The 22,268-nt window shown below is 44.1% G+C and overlaps 2 protein-coding genes across 2 annotated transcripts in view; both read right to left on the reverse strand.

Annotated features, from left to right (window-relative positions):
- LOC121924316 (alpha-2-macroglobulin-like protein 1) overlaps positions 1-22,268 on the reverse strand; it is an 81,260-nt gene that overhangs the window by 55,462 nt on the left and 3,530 nt on the right. Inside the window, exons 3-10 of the mRNA XM_042455673.1 lie at positions 22,032-22,073; positions 20,517-20,667; positions 18,622-18,674; positions 14,602-14,622; positions 13,597-13,759; positions 6,841-6,925; positions 5,928-6,054; positions 1,653-1,767 (exon numbers count right to left, since the gene is read on the reverse strand). Of these exons, the coding sequence (XP_042311607.1) occupies positions 1,653-1,767; positions 5,928-6,054; positions 6,841-6,925; positions 13,597-13,759; positions 14,602-14,622; positions 18,622-18,674; positions 20,517-20,667; positions 22,032-22,073 (757 nt within the window). The remainder of the gene's footprint in view (positions 1-1,652; positions 1,768-5,927; positions 6,055-6,840; positions 6,926-13,596; positions 13,760-14,601; positions 14,623-18,621; positions 18,675-20,516; positions 20,668-22,031; positions 22,074-22,268) is intronic.
- On the reverse strand, positions 7,510-12,172 carry LOC121924317. The gene is made up of 2 exons (XM_042455674.1): positions 9,101-12,172; positions 7,510-9,067 (listed from the first exon to the last, which is right to left on the reverse strand). Exons 1-2 carry the CDS (start codon positions 10,073-10,075, stop codon positions 8,990-8,992), a joined length of 1,053 nt encoding a protein of 350 aa, XP_042311608.1. The 5' UTR covers positions 10,076-12,172; the 3' UTR covers positions 7,510-8,989.

Here is a 22,268-nt window from a genome sequence, read left to right on the forward strand (position 1 = left end):
GGCCTCAGAGGGAGAGAAGAATGCTGGACCTGATCCCCTTCCCCTCAGCCATTCCCTTCTCCTTCTGTGTCGTGTCTTCTTAGATTGTAAACATGAAGGCAGGGAACCGTCTAATTAAATGATTTTATGTACAGTGCTATGTAAATTTACAATGCTATATAAATAAAGCATAATAATAATAATAATAATAATAATAATAATAATAATAATAATAATAATAATACGTATGGTTGAGCCCCATTGAATATAATGGGGCTTGTGCCCTTAGCACAGCAGAATGTGTGTGCCATTCATTTTTGGCTGCGCAGCTTCAGCTAAAAACTGCATATAGTGTAAAAGCTGCATATAGTGTGGTCGCACTGTATAATTTTGATATATGTACAGTGCTATATGGAGGAGATAAATGGGGGTGGAGGGGGTGACACAAAGAGTTAATACACTGGGTGACTCCAAACCTAGTGATGCCGCTGCCATGATGGAAGCCTTGTTTGCCCTGGCCAAGCTACTCTAGGAGCTGCACGAAATATCCTGGCCTGGAAACTACCCTGACCTACCTGTGTTACCTTGGACCTTGTGTCTGTGCCATGGTGGCTTTCTGCCACCACTGCTACAAGTCATTCACTTTTATGGCCAGAATGAGGCACCTAGAAATGTTCACATGCTGGGTGCCTCATTCTGACCTTAGAACAAGTGACCTGCAGCAGTAGTGCATGCACTGGGAAGCCCAGAGAATGCCCATGCAGACAGCAACTGCGATGGAGAAATGGAGGGCTCTGGATTAACCCAGAAGATCCAAAGCAACAGGTGGAATCATAGAATCATGAAATTGTACACCCCTTTGCCAGGCCACAGAGAAGCAGCACTTTGCCGCTTCTCTGTGGCCTGGAAAAATGCCGGATTAGGGTGGTAAGACTGCCCTGGCCCCAACCCAGCCACTGAGGTGAGAGATTGATGTTATTGATCCGTATCTGTGTGGGCTAATTGGACTCCTTACCAATTAGTCAAAATTCCCCTCCTTATGTGTCTGTCTATGTCTGTATAAGTGGGAGGAAAGTACAGTACAGTAGTGAAAACAGTTACAGCAACAATCCTTTGGATTTGTATTCTTTTGACTTGAGTCGTCATCTTCTTTGAGATTCCTTTACTAAACAAGCTGGTGGACTTAGTGAGAGAAAGTCCAGGCTTTTAAGGTTCCCACAACAATACATGCTAGATGTCATCCGCATGGCCCATTCCAGAACTAAGGTATGGGCCATGTGCCATCTGAACAGGAGGATGCCAGAATGGGTGGGGGGGGGGGGGTGAGGCTTTTAGCCAGTGGAGACATGGCCTAAGCAGAGCTTTGAACATGGATCTCTCTGGCCAAAGCCACTGATCTAATAATGCTACAAGAATTAGTAAAAATGTACAATATGGAAATTAGATGACTGCATCTGAGAAAGTAGAATAGCATTTGGCAAGTCTTTCCCCACCACCAAACATACACAAAGACATAAAAACACTTCAGTACAGAAGCACTTTCAGATTCAAGAACCACAGCTGTTGTCAAAGTAGAAAAAGAGAGAGAAAAATTAAACAAGAATATTAGGACTATATTATGATGACCAAAATTTTAATCTGTAAGAGTAATTAATGAGCTGAATATCTCATACCTGTTCCGTCCTCCTCCAGATCTGCAGAAAGGTGAACATAATTGTTGAACCCCTTTCCAGATAGATTAAGATCTGTAGCATTAATAGTAAAGGAAGCAAAACCAGTCTTGTCTGTCTGAGGATGCAGAGAAGAAATGTTACATTTGTAAGGTTGATCTCTCTGCGTGTTGTTAACAAACTCTCCTTTATTTTTCTACAGCTTAACTGTTAACAGTTAGCCCTGAAGCAGATGGGCCAAATAAAACAACAACCTCTGGCCACTTCAGGTGCATGGCATTTATATGATGCACCCCTAGCAAAGCAGCTGTTAAGCCTCTGAGACCGGCTAAGGCAGTCTGGAGCAGCAAAAAGTCACTCTTGCCAGTGGCCTGCTTCAGGAGCGTGGCATCCGGTTACTGTGGTTTCAAAGCAACTGGAGCTTTTGATACTATTGGTCTGTCTGCTTGGTCAAAGCAGAGCGAGTGCACTTTGAATTACCACACCAGTACATACCATGCGGATTCAAAGATTCGAATTGGGACCCTTGCGCATGCCCAGTGGGGTTCTGAACACATCATGAACCTTTGCACTTCCAAGTTGAAGAACGGGGCCACTTCCTGGTTCCAGTTTCACATGAATGCTAGCCTCATGTGAATGATAGGGAATGTCACCTATTCCTACATGCCCTCTGCTTCATCTGAATGTAAGTGCTGGCAACTGATTAGTAGGCTGATTCGTATTCTTATTATTAATTATGCAGTCAAGAACTTTTTACTAATATATAATAATAATTCCTTAATGTAATATTATTATTATTAATTAAAAAAATTTCTTTCACGCCACATAATCAGTGTAGCAGTGCAGGTTGCACTGGGGAAATAATCCGGTTTGACTCCACTTTAACTGTCCTGGCTCAGTGCTATGGAATTCTGGGAACTGTAGTGTTGTGAGACATTGAGCCTTCTCTGCCAGAGAGCTCTGGTGCCTCAGCAAACTAATAACTTATTACTATTATTATTAAAAATAAATTAGTATTATTATCATTATTACTATTTTACAAATAATAATTTATTATTATTATTTTAAAATTAATAAATTATTATTATTATGGGAGTTGGAGTTTGTTGTGAGGTCCTTGACTCGAGGCAAAGGAATCCTGGGAGTTGGAGTTTGTTGTGAGGTCCTTGACTCGAGGCTATGGAATTCTGGGAGTTGGCATTTGTTGTGAGGTCCTTGACTCGAGGCTATGGAATTCTGGGAGTTGGCATTTGTTGTGGGGTCCTTGGCTCTAGGCAAAGGAATTCTGGGAGTTGGAGTTTATTGTGGGGTCCTTTGTTCGAGGCTATGGAATTCTAGGAGCTAGAGCCTCTGCCCCAGCCTCCGGTGGACCCCTCCGTTGCTCCCATCTCTCCCCATAGCCTCTTGTTTCATTCCCTTCATCCCTGTCATCTACATTAAATCTACCCTTCCGAGCACCTGAAGCAAATGGGTCAAAATTTCAGCGCAGCATCATGGGAACTGTGGGACCTTGGAGGTTGGGGGGGAGGGTGTGTACCAGGACAGAAGCAAAGTTGCATTCCACACCAGACCAATTCGGAATGAAATCGAAGTGAGCTTAGAAGCAATTTTTGTAAATTCACCTGTTATCGAATCCACCAAAATCAGGAGTCATTTTGGATTGACTGTGGAAGCACCTCAGAATAACCCCCCATAGAAAGCAATCATGTGAGATAATACATCACGTTTTAGCGTGAACCCGCATGGTTGGACCCGCAGTTGTGTCAGAACAGAGCTGCAAAACCCTCCATGTGATAAGGTCCCAGGACTATTGTACACTCAAGTGGCAGACCTGCAGCTTCAGAGGGAGTGTAACCCCATCCAACACAGGCTGAGTTCATACGCTTGCATCTGATTTACACTTGGTCAGGCACACCTCTGTCTTGTCTGTATTAGGGTTCAATTTGTTCATTCTTTTCCAGACATCAGTTTAAGACCAAAGCAGCTTCCATGATTAAGGTGCAAAGGAGGAATAGAACTGGGAGTCATCTACAAACTAATGGTACCAAACTCCTGAATGATCTCTTCCAGCAGTTTCATGTATATGTTAAAAAGCATATAGGCCAATGGCCAACAGATTGCTCAAGAGTCACCCAGCACCATCTTTTGAGTTTGCTCCTCTGGGAAGGAATAAAGCCACTGTAAGACAGTGCCTCCAAGTCCTACCCATGGTTGATGATATTAAAAGCTTCTGAGAGATCTAGCAGAACCAAGAGGGGCACAGTCCCCCTATTTAGTTCCCATTAAGGTGGCCAAAAGAGTCTGAATTTCATAACAAAGCGTGAAACCACATTGAAATAGATCTAGATAACCCGTCTCATCTAGAAACCCCTGGAGCTGGGAGGCCACCCCTTCTTCCTATACCTTGCCCCAAAATGGACTGTTGGACATTGGCCAATAATTGTCCAATACTATGAAATCCAGGGATGGCTTTTTCAGTAATGGTTTTGTAACTGCCTACTTCAGGCAAGCTGGAATTTTGCCTTATTTTAGCGTGACATTGGTTGCCAAATCTGCTCATCCCCCTCTGGCTTTTTTTTATAAGCTAGGAAGATCAAGAATCTGATCCATATGTGGTGGGCCTCACCTCTCCAAGAATCCTGTCCATATCCCTAGTTTGTAGAAATTGAAAAGCATCGACTGTTACTGGACCAGGAGGGACCAAAATTATATCCACTGCATCTGTATTAATTATAGCATCCATGTCAGAGACAATCGAAGCAATTTTGTCTGCAAAATGCCAGGCAGGTTGTTTACAGTGGGCTGTTGAGTGGTCTGGATTTGATCTTGTAGATCCATGTGTAAAAGACCCCTTGACCACACACACAAAAAGCTCTTCTGGCCAGCTCTTTGTTGATGCAGTGATAGCAGAAAAGAAATTTGTTTTTTCTGCCTGTATTGCCATGGAATTGACCCTCTGCCATGGAATAGACTCACACAGGGAAAATCAGGGGTAAACCAGAGGTTTAAACATTATCTCATGCAAAATGGGATATTGCAATTAAGATTTTCACACACATAGCTATTAAATGGGCAATAAACAGCACCAAATCATTTTTGTGATTTCCCCGTGAAAGGAGTTTATCACATGGAGGGCGAATTGGTAAAATCTCATGCAGAAATGGGACTTTAAAATCAGAGTGTTGTTTGTCAAAACCTCAAGGATCCATAGGAAACTGGCATATGTTGTTTTGGTGACACAAAAATGAAAACGTTTCCTCACCCAAGTGGTCTTGGTTACCATTTGACTACTAGCTACTGCCTACAGACTGAGAATCACCAATCGACAGTATATGATAAGAGAAAGGGTTGCATATAACTTTTCTGTCATCCCTTCCTTCTTGCCTGCATCCCTGACTGTCTGCTTAAAATATATTTTAATCTCATATTCCAAATAATGTGTGAAATAGTTTAAATTTTTGGCATTGCAGTGACACATTTATTGAAAAAGAGAGAGGGGGGATTATTTTCAAGGAAATTGTTTTGCTGGTGTCAAGAGAGAGCCAGTGTGATGTAACAGTTTGAGTGCTGGACTATGACTTTGGAGACCAGGATTTCATTCCCAGCTTGGCCATAAAACGTACTGGGTGACCTTGAGCAAGTCACTCTATCTCAGCCTCAGAAGAAGGCAATGCCAAACCTCCTCTGAACAAATCCTGCCAAGAAAACTCCATGATAGGGTCGCCATAAGTTGGAAACGACTTAAAGGCACATAACAACAGACAAGGAAATACAATTGTCTAGCTACACAGAGCTCATAGGTACCTTCATAGTATCATGTGGTTCATTTTCAGAAACCAGGCTGCCCAGGCTGTTGGCTCTGATGTGCGTGAGACGTCCTACACTATCTATTGAGGCATTCGCATTGCAGAAATAATCCGGTTTGAGACTGCTTTAACTGCCATGGCTCAATTATATGGAATTCTGAGAAGTGTTCTGATGCCACAACAAACTACACTTCCCAGAATTCCATAGCATTGAGCCATGGCAGTTAAAGCGGTCTCGAACTGGATGATTTCTGCAGTGAAGATGCAACCTTCATTATGTGGAAGTAGGCTATGGTATCTCCCCAACCCTATAGTTCAATGTATCACAATGGGGCATTTCCTTCCTTTCAGCAAGCTAGGTACTACTTTTGTGCCTTCATGAGAATAGAATACAAGAAAAACTGATTAAGGTGGTACTTTTTGAACAATTGATTGGGTAGGTTATCTGGGGGATCTTAGACAATTAGCTTACCTGGCCTTTGTAATCCAGCTCAATACTAATTAATTCTCCACTTAGGATCTCTTCAAAAAAATAAAATGACCTGCCTCGCCTCAATTTCAGATGTACTTTTCCCTGGACAAGCTTTCCGTATGTGTACCTGTATCAAAAGACAGAATTAGGGAATAGAACGATGTTTCAGCTGAAACAGGTAATATTCATAATAAACTGCATAGGAACAAAAGTTGTGGGGTGGACACCACTACAAAATAAAAGAAAGAAACAAAGAAAAAACATATCCTGAAGAGAAACATTTGTTTGTTTTAGAAGAAAAATCTTTACATTTGTAAATAGAATGATAGAATCATAGAGTTGGAAGAGACCACAAGGGCCATCCAGTCCAACCCCCTGCCATGCAGGAACCCTCCATCAAAGCATCCCCAACAAGATGGCCATCCAGGCTCGGTATAAAGACCTCCAAAGCTGGAGACTCCACCACTCTCTGAGGGAATGTATTCCACTATCGAACAGCTCTTACTGTCAGGTGCAATCTCTTTTCCTGTAGGTTGAATCCATTGCTCCAGGTCCTATTCTCAGGAGCTGCAGAAAACCTGCTTACTCCATCCTCAATATGACGCCCCTTCAAATACTTAAACAGGGCTATCATATCACCTCTTGTCTTAACTGTCTCTTCTCCAGGCTAAACGTGGAGAACAGATGGTTAAGAGGTGAAAGAATTCAAGACAGAACAAGCTTTGCTTCAATACATGTACCAGTGTGGGACGTTTGTTCCTGCTGCAATTTAATTCTCCAAAACCTGGGGGGGGGGGGGGGAATTAGGATGTAGTGTTGATGCCCATCTACTCTGTCTTTACTACTGGGAACAAAATGTTGTTTCCCAACAATTGGCATGGTGTAAAAACATATCATAATTTATTTTACAAACCTTCCTAGCACTTTCACCTGAACTTCTTTATCTGCGGTGGTGACTAGTTGTGGCACTTCAAATAGTACTTCAAATTTATGGGGCACTGTAATGGAGAAAGAGCAGAAGTCACTATTTTGGTAGAATGATTCACACTGATTGAAACCAATCATGTTTCTGATGCAACAACTGGGGAAAAAAAGCAGCAGCAGCAAAAGTTTAAGAGCTAGGTAGGGACTCATCCAAATGAAACTGTAGAAGGTCAAATGGCTCATCTATGGAGTTCTGAAATAATAGGTAGCATCTAATATCCCCCAATTTTTATCAGGAGGACTGCTGTATGAAGGGATAGGAAAGACAGGTTGCATACCTGTAACGGCATTTCTTTGAGTGGTCATCTGTGAATTCATACAAATGGGTTGTACTGCGCCTGCGCAGTGCTGCTCGGAAAATTTCTAGAATCACTGGGCAAAGTTAACTTTGCAACTTTTGGCGGTAGTTCCGCCCATCCCTTATAAGCCCCCTGCGTTCCCGCTCTTTCCCCAGTTCCGCAATTGGAACCGCGTGAGCGACATGAGAATGAGCCAATGAAGAGCAGGACACTGAGGGGAGGACGGGCGGGATTTGTATGAATCCGCAGATGACCACTCGAAGAAATGCCGTTACAGGTATGCAACCTGTCCTTCTTCTTCATGGTCTCTGCGAATCATACAAATGGGTTGAGACTGACAAGCTTAGGTCAGCGGCGGAGGGAGTGTCATGAAACCCAAGTAAGGTTCATATAAAGTGTTTATTAAGTACAATAAACTGTTTGAACCCAAACTGTGTCAGTCATTTTGGTACCTGAATAAATAGCACTTAACCTGTGCAAGACATAAGGCACATAAATAACACATTAGGTCATGTTGGACCTGTCATCAGTACTTCTATAAATAGTACTTAAGCTTGTTTTGAAAATATGAAACAGAGAAACAACACATTAGGTCATGCAGGACCTATGTAAACCTAATGAATGTTCCAAACCAAGATAAATTGGCAAAGGACATTCATTTCAGAGCATGTTTGCTACTAGAAATGCAGTACATAACATTCATTTCAGAACATAAAACAAATGGAAATGCAGTGCAATCAATGTAACCCTGAAACCTGAAACCAGCACTGCCCTTCCGAAGGCTGCGTCACATTTGGCCCTGGTGTCCAGCCTGTAGTACTTAATAAAAGTAAAGGGCTGGGACCAAACAGCAGCTTTGCAGACATCCTCCAAGGGGACCCCAACAAGAAAAGCGGAGGATGTCGCTACTGCCCTAGTTGCATGGGACCGAACCCTGGCTGGGAGAGGTCTGCCCAACAGTTCATAGCAAAGGTTGATGGTACCAGCCACCCACTTTGAGAGTCTTTGTGCAGACACAGGCTGTCCCATTTTTGGTTCCAAGTAGCATTGGAAAAGTCTCTCGGAATGCCTCGAACCCGCAGTTCTGTCCAAATAGAAGGCCAGAGCCCTACGAACGTCCAAAGTGTGCAAACTGTGTTCAGTGTCAGTGGTTGGGTTTGAGGCTAGGGTCGGCAACACAATGTCCTGACACATGTGAAAGGCCAACACCACCTTAGGCACAAAGGTAATGTCGGTACGGAGGACAACCTTATCCTTGTGAAACCTAAGGAAAGGCTGGTCTCTCCGCAAGGCACAGAGTTCGCCCGCACAGTGGGCAGAGGTGATGGCCACAAGGAAGGCAGTCTTCCAAGTCAATAGTCTCAAGTCTGTGGTGGCCATGGGTTCAAAGGGCTTGGATTGTAAAGCAGATAGCATAGTATCCAAGCTCCAAGCCGGTGCCAGTACTGAGACTGGAGGATGAAGGTTGCAACAAACTTTCAGGAAAGTGGGAACAGATGGCAGAAAGGTAGCACTTAATGGATATCAGGCACAGGCCTGAGTCCAGAAGTGCCATCAGGAGCTCCAGCATCACTGGCGTCATCACCTGGGCTGGAGAGAGGCCTCTCTCAGAGAGGAACAGAAGAAACCTTTTCCACTTGGAAGCATAGGACTTCTGGGTGGCCGGTTTCTGGGCAGCCAAGATCACTGTCTGTACCGAGGGAGGAAGCGAGGCTAGGGTCGGGGCCTCCACGCCACCATCGGCAAGCTCTCGATGTCCGGATGCTGAACCTGGCCATTCTAGAGGGTGAGGAGGTTGTGACGGAATTCGAGCCGGACAGAGGTGATGAGCCAGCCACCAGTGGAGTGGGCTTCATCCCTAATTTCCTTGAGGACCCGTTGGCAGTCATCAGGATCATCAGGTATGACCGGAGAAATTTTTTCCATGAGGCACTGAAGGTAGGCCCCCATGCACGCTACTTTCAAGCCCAACACTGAAGCAGAATAGGCCTTCTTAGCTAGGCTGGCAATTTTCTTGGCTTCGCGGTCGGCAGGCGATGTTGACATCTTTGGGGTGAACGCCTGTTGAGAACCCTTGACGATCGTCGAATTCTGCTTTGGGTGGGACATGAGCCAGGAGCACTGGCAAGGCGAGATCCTGTATAGGGACTCAATCTTTCTAGAAGATGTTGTCAGTGAGGCCGGGATGTCCCAAGAGCGTTTTGCAGTGCTCTCCAGGGAAGGCAAGAGTGAGATGAAGGTAGGTGTCGGCACTTTGCCATGGATCCTCCTCTCGACTGCATCCTTGGCCTCTTCCTCAACATGAGAAAGTTGTAGCTCCAAAGTGTTGGCCATCTTAATAACATGTTCGGAGAAGGTGCGGACATCATCCATTGGGGATGAGGATCCAGGCTGGTACAGTTCTTGAGGAGATTGAGGAGCCACCTCGTCTGAGGAGCCCAAATCGACGCGAGAAGCATGAGAACCCTCATTGTTGGATCCAGAGTTAGTGTCGATCTGAGTAGCGGCATGGCGTGAAGGAGTCGGTACCGGTGGAAGCGGCTTTGAGGTCAGTGCGGGCGCCCGACCCGTTGGTGGAGTGGTAGCTACGCACGTTTGAAGAGGAACAGTTGTATGCCCTGGTGATCCAGTGGATCGTGCCGGTAGTTCCTTGGAGATGGAGGTCTGCATTGGAGGCACAGTGGCTTTTGATGACAGACGCCTATAGGCCTCGTCCCAACTGACAGCGACGAAATATCTATCAGTCTCGCTATCATAAAAGCAGTCCAAGTCAATGATTGATCTGGGCCTTGTGCACCTGGACCCAAGGAACAGGTGTTGGGGAGCGCTGACGAGGTGACGGAGAAGCAGACTGAACGTCGTCATCAGAGTGATGGAAGGCCAGCATTGCAGGCAAGATAGAGGCCGGGATTGAGGCTGGTACTGAGGTGGCCCTTGGAGAAGTGAGGACTAAAGGCACCGGTTCGACCTGTGCAGGTACTGAAGGAGATGAAGAAGATGCAAGGTCCCTGGGAGGTCGAGGAGCCTCCGAAGATTCTCGGTGGGTCTTCTTACAAGATGAACTCTCAGACGACTTCGAGTGGGCTTTCTTATGAGAAGGCGGTACCGAAGACTCGGTGTGGGCTGAAGGTTTGGCCTTTTTGGCCAAAATGTGAGGGGAGCCGTCTCCCGCATCCAAGGGGACGTGCCTCTTCTTGGAGGAGGATTTAGAGCTCGTGTTGTTTCGGGAGCTCACCTCCTAGGCTGAACTCTTATTGGAGCCTGAGTCCTTGGTTCTAGCCTTATCCTTTTCTGAGGACTTCGGCTTTGAACCAGCTCCACTGGCCGCTTGCCTTTTCGAAGGCTTTTCGGCGGTGGCACTTGGGTCAGTGGTGGAACTCTGGGCCACGGTGGCACTAGGCTTGGTTTTGGGGCACTGGGCCACAGAGCCAGCAGCTGCTGGCGTTGATTTGAAAGCCACGGGCACCGAACCTGGCTGGTCGGTATCCTGAGGCTTAAGGATGCCTTGATAGATGGCTGTAATCAACCGGGAATCACAGTTCTTTCTAGCCTGAGGGGTCAAGGACTTGCACAAGACACAAGCTTTGGAGTTGTGGTTCTTGCCAAGGCAGAGGAGACAAGACAAGTGGGGATCCTGTACGGGGATCTTACCACTGCAGATATTACATTTTTAAAATGGGGCCGGAGACATCATGAAGCCGAATCGAGATCCAGAGAGAGGTCAAAGACGCGCCGAATGGTCAACAATACACGGGGCGGTCAGAAGAAGAATGGTCAAAAATCAGTCCGAAGTCAAAGTCCAGTGAACCAGTTCAAGTAACACAGGATGAAGTTCCACAAGCAGCTAACACAGTGGAAAAAAAGGAACTGGGGAAAGAGCGGGAACGCAAGGGGCTTATAAGGGATGGGCGGAGCTACTGCCAAAAAGTTGCAAAGTTAACTTTGCCCAGTGATTCTAAAAGTTTTCTGAGCAGCACTGCGCAGGCTCCGTATAACCCATTTGTATGATTCGCAGAGACCACGAAGAAGAACATTATTTCTTCTTGTACCACATTCCTTTTGGGAATCATATGCCCTGCTAAAATCTCTGGGGCTGCTATTCATCCTGTAGAGTCAAATATATTGTTACAGATACATTTAGTCCTACACAGCAAAGGCTTACACCAAAAGAGAAGCATTGTAATTTGCACACGAGAGGGAAAAGGTCAAGCCAGATAAAATAATATATGTCCTACTAGTTGTATTTCATCTTTCAAACTTCTTATCCCTGATCCTGGAACTTCTCATGTAATTTCAGAGACATGGGATCTGTCTCACAGGTCATTACTCATTCAGAGGATGTGTACATGCAAATGCACAGTATTATAAGTTGTATAAGGGAGATAACCATACTAGGAGATTCTGGGAACTGCAGTTTAAAAAAGTTACTTTCCAGGCTCTGTCCAAAAATGAAGCTGTAGAAGTGTCTTTTCTCCGAGACAAAAGTATACAGGTTGAGTCTCCTTGAGCTGGAATTACAAAATCTGAAATACTCCAAAACCAAAAACTTTTTTCATGGGGGGCTGAGATAGTGACATATTTGCTTTCTGATTATCCAGTGTACACAGACTTTTTTCGTGCACAAAATGATTAAGTTGTACAATTACTTCAGGCTATATGTATAAGTGTATATGTAACAGAAATGGATTTTGTATTTGGACTTGGGTCCCATCTCCAAGATATCTCATTATGTACATACATGCAAATGCAGGTATTCCAAAATCCAAAACACTACTGGTCCCAAGGATTTCGGATAAGGGAGGCTCAACCTGTATATTGTAATTCCGCCACTTTATTTGCACACTGTAGACACTATGACTGTCACATTAATGACATAATATTTTGGCTGCTATGTTAGTGACAAAGTCTCCTCTGGCATTCAATGAAAAAGTCATTATTGCATGATTAGGCAACTCTCTTCCATTAATAATAATAATAATAATAATAATAATAATAATAATAATAATATTTATTTGTATACCGCCCTCTGGCAAACCAATCCGGGCGGTTAACAACAGTAAAATATAAAATATGACAATTAAAAACACTTTATCCCTCCCCCCCCCTTAAGACAGTATTAAATAGTATAACATATTAAAAATACAATATCAAGGATAAAAACAGCAATTAAAACTAAAAACCCTGATATCCCTCTGTTGATCCTCAACCATCTCTAAGATGGGGCCACGGGAGGAATGAGGGAATCAGGGAACCTGGGAACCTGGGCCGGGATGGTTAATCTGGAAAGGCCTGCCGGAAGAGATCCGTCTTGACCGCTTTTTTAAAGCTGTCTAATGATGTTATCTGACGGATCTCATCCGGCAGGTCGTTCCAGAGTTTGGGGGCGACAGCAGAGAATGCCCTCTGGGAGGTTGCCGCAAGCCTAGATTTTAGAGGCTGCAGTAAGTTCCTCCCAGAGGACCGGAGAGCGCGGGGAGGATTGTACGGGAGGAGGCGGTCTCTAAGATAGTTTGGACCCAAGCCATTTAGGGCTTTAAAGGTGATAACCAACACCTTGTACTGGGCCCGGAAGCTGATAGGCAGCCAGTGGAGGGACCTCAAAACCGGAGTAATGTGGTCCCTCCTAGATGTACCTGACACAAGCCTGGCTGCCATGTTTTGAACCAGCTGTAATTTCCGAGTCAAGCACAGGGGTAGCCCCATGTAGAGTGCATTACAGAAATCAAGGCGTGAGGTTACCAGTGCGTGCACAACTGTCTCGAGATCCCTTACTTCCAGAAAAGGGCGCAGCTGGCGTATCAGCCGAAGCTGATAACAGGCACTCCTGACCGTCGCATTTACCTGATTTGTCATCAGGAGCGACGAGTCAAGGAGCACCCCCAGACTGCGAACACAGTCGCTGGAGGAGAGTGTGACCCCATCCAGGACTGGAGGTTGCAACCCAATTCTTGGTTTCGGGGCCGCTACCATGAGCACCTCCGTCTTGTCTGGATTCAGTTTCAATCTGTTTTTCCTCATCCAGCCCATTACCGCCTGAAGACATTCATTGAGAGAAGAGATGCCATCGGAATTCGAGGCCGACGAACGAGATACGGAGAAATAGATTTGGGTGTCATCAGCGTACTGATAACACCCAGCACCATAACTCCGTATTATCTCACCCAGCGGCTTCATATAGATGTTAAATAACATCGGGGACAAAATAGCCCCCTGAGGAACCCCACAAGTGAGGTACCTCTTACTGGAGCTACAGTCCCCGAGTAGCACCCTCTGAGACCTGCCCGAGAGGAAGGACCGGAACCACTGCAAAGCAGTGCCCCCAATACCTAACCCCTTATACATAGAACAACTTTTTATAAGCAACATGGTCTTGCTTTGAATCTTACCATATTCCTCCACATTGAATTCTCTCCTCTCTTTATATCTTTCCCCAAATTTAATGATATATGTTCCCAGGGTTGCTTCAGAGGACAGAGGGAATGACAGATCCACAATACCATGATGAGGCTTCACATCCACCCACTGACCAATTCGATTTCTATTGGGATCCTATGCACAACAATAAAGTAAAGTATGGCTTGTTGATCATCAGCAATGTTGAAATTCCACATAACTTGTTCTACAATATTCATTGGGTGGGTGGGGACATACTAGACAGCAAAATGTCATGAAGGCATTAGATATTATTGCTGCTGTTGTTTGCCTTCAAGTCATTTCTGATTTTTGCCGACCCTATCACAGGCTTTCTTGACAAGATTGATTCAGAGGGGATTGCCTTTGCATTCCTCTGAGGTTGAGAGAATGTGACTTGCCCAAGGTTATCCACTGGGTCTGCATGGTAGAGAGGAGAATCAAACACATTCCCCTGTTTTGCATATTATTTCCAATTTTTAACTGTGGATTATCCATGGAATATGGATATTATCTGTGGATATGGAGGGCTGACTGTGTATGGCTTGACTGAAGCTTGATAGGTGTAATTAGCTGTATATGCCTTTTACATATGTGAACTTCAGTCAAGCGTTATACATCTTGAATAAGTGTTATTGTGATGCAACTAATTGTTTTGTTTCACTTTCAAAATGTGCTACTGATATGCATGTGATTGTTGTGTGCTCACTTGTGTATTACTTCTATCCAACTCCTTGATTCATTCAGAATTGTATATCTTTTTGTGTGTGTGCAATTGAAGCCAACTGCCAATCTGGTTAATCACATTGGGCCCCCTTAGAATTGTACTTAAGCCATCATTTCCAGTGCCATCCCAAAATTATAGTTCCTAGAGCTGCAAATATGTTCACAATGCTTTACGTTTGTAGTGTAAGCACATCCTAAAGACTGTTCAAGTAAATGAGCACAAAAAGTAAATGTCAACAGGGTCATTTACTCACTATTAGCTGTATCAAAGGGATCTGCAAATGGAAAAGAGAGAGGAGATATTACTCAGCATCACAAGGAACAGAACAGTCTCCACTTCCTTCAGTATTCTGCAAAACCAGTCAAGGAACGACAGCAATGGCAAACTGCTCTGCATCACACTGTCTCTCCCCTGATGTTAATGGCACGAGAGAACAATGGCAAACCATCAGTGGACCATGGAGGGGAAAGAGGCCTTTCAACTGTGGCTTTCATAAGGCAAAAACCATCACTACTAAGGTAGCAAGGTACCTTTTCCCATTTCCCATTCTTTCCTGAGATACCCTTGCCTGAAGCAACCCAGCCAAAAGCACCTTTTGCAGTGGCTGTACAGTGTAATCAACCTGCAAAACTGTTTCACTGCTTTTGCCTGAGTTCTCTGCCCCAGAAACTCCTGGGAGGGCCTCTGGACTCTCCTTCTGGACTTTGTCATTATGGCACCGGGTGTTGGTTTTCTTGTCCTAGTGCCTGAAGAATAGGGAAAGCTGCTTTTGGGACGATTTTCCTTTTTACACAATTCTTAGATACAGCAGCCTCTAAAGCAGTGATTCCCAAACTTTACTCCTCAAGAATTCAAAGATATAGGCCGGTACAGAATGGCATGAAAAGCTGGCTTCTAGACAGCTTGGGAACATGGCATATTCATGCTACATGCCCCCATGATGCCCGGAAGCTAGCTTCACATCGCCTGCCCTGCAGCCAGCTTCCAGGTGCTCCGCCAGCATGATGTTTAGACACTGCACACTGGCAAAGCACCTTAAAGCCGAGGTGGCACAGAAAACCAGCTTTTTGCCAGCACAAAAAGGAGCAGCATTTAGTCTGTAAAATCAGTCAAGTATGGTCATCATCCCACTTTTCCCCAGTTTCCCTCCCATCCCACTTTCTGCCTTTGTCCTCAGCTTGCTTCACTTGTTGCAAACTGAGTTCAATGTGCATAAATAGTTTGCATTTAACAGAAACAAGTGGAGTGGGAGGAGATGAGAGGAAGAGTTTTGTCCTTCCCTACAGTGTCAGGCAAGAGGAAACTGCTATAGCTTTTCCAAGTCAGTAGTGTCACTGTGTGTGTTTGTGTGGGGTGTGTGAACTGCACTGGATAACACTCCATAGGGGAGTGACACCCAGCCAGCCCCCCTGCCCCTGCCTGTCCTTCTGCTGCCCCATTCTCCTCAGGGGAGATGGGTATGACAGAAAGGATGGTGGGGAAGTACGCATGCTCCTCCTGGCTTCTTGGGACTTCTTCCCACTAAGGTTTTCAATTTCTCCTTTTGGATTAGGTCTCTTCACCTCAAAGAAAGATCTTTTACTTAAAAGAGATTTCTGGAGCAATGCAATGATTTCCTGGCTGATTATTTCCCACGGAAATTGGAATGTCTGTAAACATTCCATCAGATGACATTTCAGCTACTAGAGACTGGTGAATTCAACTGTCATAAAGTTTCATAATGCATGATAATATAAATTAAGAGACCTTTCAGATAGATATCTCATGGTATTGCTAAGTAGAGCCCTGGTGGCACAGTGGTCAAATGCCTGTACTGCAGCCACTCATTTACAAACCACATCGTTGCGAGTTCAATACCAGCTTAGGCCCGACTGTAGGGCCATTCAGACTACCTTTTAACCTGGATCAGGAATTGATTCTTGCACGTGAAGTTCATATTCGCCCCGAATCTGTCACAATCCATTTCAAGGCATACACAAGCATTTTGTGGCAAATGCCCCTTAGCGCGGGTCATTTAGAATAGGGGGGAAAGCCGTCTCTTTTGAAAAAACATGGATTCGGCGAATATGAACTTGCCCCCAATCATGATCGGGTCAAGTTCAGGGAAGGGATTTAGGCCAGAGGGAGGGCAGAGGGTGAGCATTCCCTCCCCTTCATCAGAGAAGGAGGAGGAGGAGGAGGAAGGAGCCAAAGGGTCCCAAAAGACGGAGGAGTATCAGGAGGAGGAGGAGGAGGAGGAGGAGGAGGAGGATGAAGGAGCCAGGGCAAAGCAGGGGGCCATGGAGGGCAATCAGGAGCAGGACCAGGAGGAGAAGGAAGGAGCCAAAGGGTGCCAAGAGAATCGGGGACGGAGGAGGACCAGGAGGAGGAGGAGGATGAAGAGCCAGGGGAGAGAAAGGGGCCATTGAAGGCAATCGGGAGCAGGACCAGGAGGAGAAGGAAGGAGCCAAAGGGTGCCAACAGAGCAGGAGGAGGTTCAGGGCAGGTCAGAGGGAGGGCACTGAATGGAACAAGCCTCTGCTCTCCCACCAGGGAGCTTTCTCTTTTTTAAAAAAAATATATATTATTTTTTGCAGACTATGTGCATGGTTTTAGCGCTGCCTGTTTCCCTTTCCCATTCATTTCCGCCTCCAGCAGCAAGGCACTTTGCAAAAGGCATTTGCAAAAGCCTTTTTTCCTATGCGAATGCTACAGTGCGAATGTTACAAAGGTTGCTCTTTCCAATTTGGCAAAGTAATACAGAATGCTTTTGCTACTGTCTGTAAGGAATTCAGGGGTAGCTGAGGTAAAGCAATGGATGCATGGCATTTCAGGCATTCCGAGGTGAGGTGAGAGAGGATGCAGGATGCAGAGATGGCATTAGATTGCATTTTGGGGCAAATGGGGCCAAGGGAAGATCCATGACCTGCACTGACCCAAACCCCCACAGCACACACACACACACACACACACACACACACATACAGAGGAGGTTTTTAATTTGACAAAATATGCACATACCAGCACCTGTTTTTTAAAAAAAAAAAAGGAGGGGGGAAGCACACTTCCGATTGCCCAATGAGTGCAGGAAACATCACCTATGATGAATGCAGAACTAAATTTGATTGACAGCAAGGCACCTTCACTTTAACCCAAATTCTTCCAAGAGGGCGTTCAGGGTTAAAATAAGTGGTAGTCAGCACTTGCTTCCCGAGGGATTCAGGGAGGGAGAAACCAAAGCTTCCCAGTTCCTTCCAGCACAAAAAGGTCAGTCTGAATAGGCCCTCAGGCTTGCATCCTTCTGAGGTCGCTAAAATGAGTACCCAGCTTGTTTGAGGCAATTAGCTTACAGTTGTAAACCGCTTAGATACTGCTTAAGTGGTATGAAGCAATATATAAATGAAGCTGCTATTGTTATTGCTACTAATCAAAAGACTTGATGCTTGTAATCCGTCTTACTTATGTTGGGCCCATACAGACAGGCCAAAATAAAGCTGCTTCGGGTCACTTTGGAGATATGCTGTTTAAATGATGCATGTGTCCTAAGAGTCAGGAGCCATGCCAAAGCCAAGTTCCACATGCATATCTCCAAAGTGACCCGAAGCAGCTTTATTTTGGCCTGTCTGTATGGGGCCTTTGTTTCTTTGGAGCATTTATACACTGTCCATGTGATTACCAAAAAAGACAGAAAAAAGTCAGAAAATATGGGAAGGATACAAATTGGAGATTTAGGGGGGATATAGATGGGCGGCTCCATGTCGCCCGTCTTTGTGCTTTGTTGGTGCCGCACCAGCTGCACGGTGAGGCCGCAACGCGCTCCCTAAAAAGAAGCCAATCACGCCCCATGTGGACAGGCAAGATGGCGCACGGGTGCCAATTGAAAGGCTGGGTGCGTATGGACACCCAGCCCTACAGAGCCCTAATATTGGCCCCAGACCGGCGCAAAGCCCCAGACCAGGCCAGTTTGTACTGGCCCTTAAAGAATGGATACTGGTACAATTCCGTTACAAAGGCAGGGTATCTGCACAATAAAAGATGTATAGGAAGCACCCATTATGTCCTCCAGAACTTCTGCACTCAGTTCATAAGGGCATAAAAGAATAACACACTCACAGTTTTGATTTTTGGAAGTCAAAAAGGAAAAATCTTTTCTCCTGGCTTAGTTCTGTGCTTTTTTAAATAAGAGCAATAGGCCTGACAAGGAGATCTTCCTAACTACTAATGTTTTCTGTGCAGGTTGTATCTTCTAGTGAATCAATAGCTTATCTTTCTAATCCAAAAAAGTAGTACTCACAGCTTCATGAATGGCTTTGAATTCTTCATCAAGTCTCACAATTCGAACCTTTGCTGGCAGGGGGAAAGCAGACATTATTTCTTTATTTTTCATATTTTTGTCTATTTTTCAAACTCTTTCTATATATTTTCCCTTCTTTCTCCTATATCCCATGTTCCTGTATTTTAAAGCTATGAACTAAACTGAAGTCATTTTTTTTTTCTTGTCTGATTTGCCAGGAGATTGTTGCTTATCAATTGATTAATTTTATTTTATTTTTACCCCGTCTTCCTCCTAGTGCTCCCATATTTCATGTCTTTAGCCACTGCTTCCAACTCCCAGGCTCCTAGGTATCACCTGATACTGTATTTATGTATTTGTTTATGTAATAAATAACTTTAATAAATTTAAATTTAAATTTTAAAATACATTAAATATTTATACCTGCCTTTCTCACACGTGAGCTAAAACAAGGTTCATGAATGAGCTAAAATTAAGTAAGATGACAACGTAAAATAATTTACAAACAAGACAAGGAGAATTAAAAGTAACACAGCACAAGTACGTCATTAAAGACCTTTCTCTAAAGCCACTTGGGCTGCATCCACACTGCACAGTTAATGCAGTTTGACACCGCTTGAACTGCCATGGCTCCATGCTATGGAATCTTGCCATTTATAGTTTGTTGTGGCCCCAGAGCTCTCTGATGGAGAAGGCTAAATGTCTCACTAAACTACAGATCCCAGAATTCTATAGCATTGGGCCACGGCAGTCAAAGTCATATCAATCTGCCTGATCTCATGTGGAAGAGAATTCGATAGCATGGGAGCACCCAGTATCTAGTGGAGATTAATTCATTTGTCTCTGATCTCTATCTTCTCACTGGGCCTTACTGTAAACTATATGACTGCAGCTTCCGGACTATTTTTGCCCCAACCCATTTCCACCTCTTGATTTTACATCATTTATCCTATTTAGTAGTTATGGAGAACTCAAAAAATTTGCACACCCTTCCTAGCTTATTGTCTGTCCTGATCTTGAGGATTAGGACTCTGACAAGGAACTCTTATTATATTTTCTTTAAGAGCTGAGCTCTTGCAGTATTTAGCTTGACTATCCAGTCCATGGCCTGTTATAGACAGACCAAAATAAAGCTGCTTCGAGTCACTTTGGAGGTATGCTGTTTAAATGATACATGTGTCCTAAGAGTCCAGAAGCCACACCAAAGCCATGTTCCAGTCCTAAGGACTGAAGTGCAGCTTTGGTGCAGCTTCCAGACTCTTAGGATGCATGCATCATTGAAACAGCATACCTCCAAAGTGACTTGAAGCAGCTTTGTTTTGGCCTGTCTGTATAGGGCCCATAATTGCCTGTAATATTGTAGATCCTGTGGCACATTTGAGACTGAAAGAAAAAGGTTGGTAGCATGAGCTTGCATAGATTTCAGCCTACTTCCTCAGATGCATGTGATGGAGTGGAAAGCCCAGGGACAAACCGGTATAAGTCATTTGTGTGTGAGAATGTCAATTAAAATTCAAAATCCTGTGGGTATGGAAATGAGATAACAAGAACCACCGCATTCGAATGAAATGAAATTGCCATCTCATTTCCATACACATAAGATTTTCAATTTGAATTTACATTCTCACACACAAATGACTTATATAGGTTTGCTCCTGGGCTTTCCACTCCACCAGATGCATCTGAGGAAGTAGACTGAAGTCTACAAAAGCTCATGCTATCAACTCCTTTCAGTTAATCTAAAAGGTGCTACAAGATCTTTTTTCATACTGATTTTATGGACTAGCATGGCTACATCTTTGAATTCTGCCTGTAATATTGTTTATCATTGCCACAGTCCAGGAGATGGGATGGCAGCTGCAGCCCTCTTCTGGGATATTCTGTCCACTTTGTACCTGTTTCTCCAGGCTTGTAAAAGGGCTTGTCAAGCTCTATGATGTTCCTTGTTAGAGGCTTCCTGATGACGACTTTCTTCCGTTCTTCAAAACTCACACTGTCACCCTTTCGGATGAGGACGTGAACACGGGCCACTTCTTCTCCTGTTTCCTTCACGGTGCAAAAGAGAAAACTACATGTAACTTTGGTCAGGAGGACTGAGAAAAGAAAACCATTTTGCATGAGTACAAGACATTTGGGATTTCCTCACAAACTGCAGACTTGCGATCCCTTTCCTTCTTACCCTGCAAACAGGGAATCAAGACTCCACACACCTCTCCAAATTTAAGTCATTCAGTACCTTCAAAACCTAAGTGAGGATTTGAACCAAAGCTTTTTCAGTCCTACACTATCCTGGCATTTCCCTCATATCCCAAGTGTACAAAATGTTGTGTGTTTTAGGTATAGTGTTTTTTTAATTGATCATTGTTGATTTGTTGTTGTTCCCCAACTCGACCCATAAGGAAATAAATGATAAATAAATAAATAAACAAATAATAAGTATTATTATTTCCTCCCTATTCACACATTCCATCCTTTCCTCTCTTCATACTCTGGTTTTAGCTTTCCCCATTCACCCTTGTTTTCTTTATGGGCTTATCCAGAATGTCCAAATATGACAGATCACAGTTTTCATTGCTGTATCCTTTTATTTTTGAGAGCCATATAACATTTCTGTTTTCCCAGTGTATTTTCTGGTAATTCCCCATTAGTCGCTGCAGTCTTTTGCTCCTGAGCTGGATGCAACATTTAGACATCTCCATACATTTTGAATTCAAAATCCACATATGTATCTATTGTAGTGGTTCATTGTGTTTTGTGGGCAATGCTTCATGACATGCAATATAAGCATAAACCTTTTGGGTCTTTTCAGCCTATTGCCTACCTCTAATTTATTCTCCCCTCCCCACACCCACAATGTTTCTAGAACTTTATAGCATCCACTGTTCTATAAGTTGTAGAGATGGCATTGCTGTGTAGGTCCTTGATCACCCTCTTCCACACAACCCCTCAGCAACAATGGAGAAACAGTACACACTAGAGGTGGTCTTACCAAGGAATAACGCAGTGATACCATTATAGCAGATCATAGCAAAAGTAAAATAGTGCTAAAGTTCCTGAGAGTTATGATAAATAAAAAATTATCACAATAGCTCTACCATCCTAAAGAATTAAAAATACAAAATAAGGATTGTACAGTGGTCCCTTGTATCCACTGGGGTTTGGTTCCAAGGCTCCTTGTGGATGCTCAAGTCCCATTAAATATAATAGCATTGTAAAATGATATCCCTTGTATAAAATGTCAAAATGAAGATTTGCTTTTTGGCATTTATATTTTATTTGCCATACAACAGTAGTCTGGATGAGCCCTCCCTCCTCTTTTTCCAATTCCTCCTCTACCCCTGCTTTATAATGTCTGCTTTTTCAATATAGTATCTCTCAGGGAAGGGGAATCATTGGAAGATGTGACTTACAGAGTAATGAGTTGTGTCTTCATCTGGAATAAAAGCTGGGACCTGAATAAAAAAAGGTATAGAAGAGAAAGAAGGAGAAATAGCAACATTAGCAAAATGCTTCTTTCATTTAGTTGTTGTCTGCCTTCAAGTTGTTTCTGACTTATGGGAACTCTAAGGTGAACCTACCTGGGTCTTTCTGGGCCTGAGAGTGTATGATTTGCCCAAGGTCACCCAGTGGGTTTCCAAGGCTGAGCT

This window comes from Sceloporus undulatus, chromosome 2 (assembly GCF_019175285.1).
Source record: "Sceloporus undulatus isolate JIND9_A2432 ecotype Alabama chromosome 2, SceUnd_v1.1, whole genome shotgun sequence".
Taxonomy (NCBI): Eukaryota; Metazoa; Chordata; class Lepidosauria; order Squamata; family Phrynosomatidae; genus Sceloporus; species Sceloporus undulatus.

Excerpts from the sequence above, each read along its gene's own strand:
- LOC121924317 (XM_042455674.1), bottom strand. The coding sequence starts at position 10,075 with ATGACGACGTTCAGTCTGCTTCTCCGTCACCTCGTCAGCGCTCCCCAA. Across the intron at positions 9,068-9,100 it reads CGGTCATACCTGATGATCCT|GATGAAGCCCACTCCACTGG; the intron begins GATGACTGCCAA and ends AAGGAAATTAGG.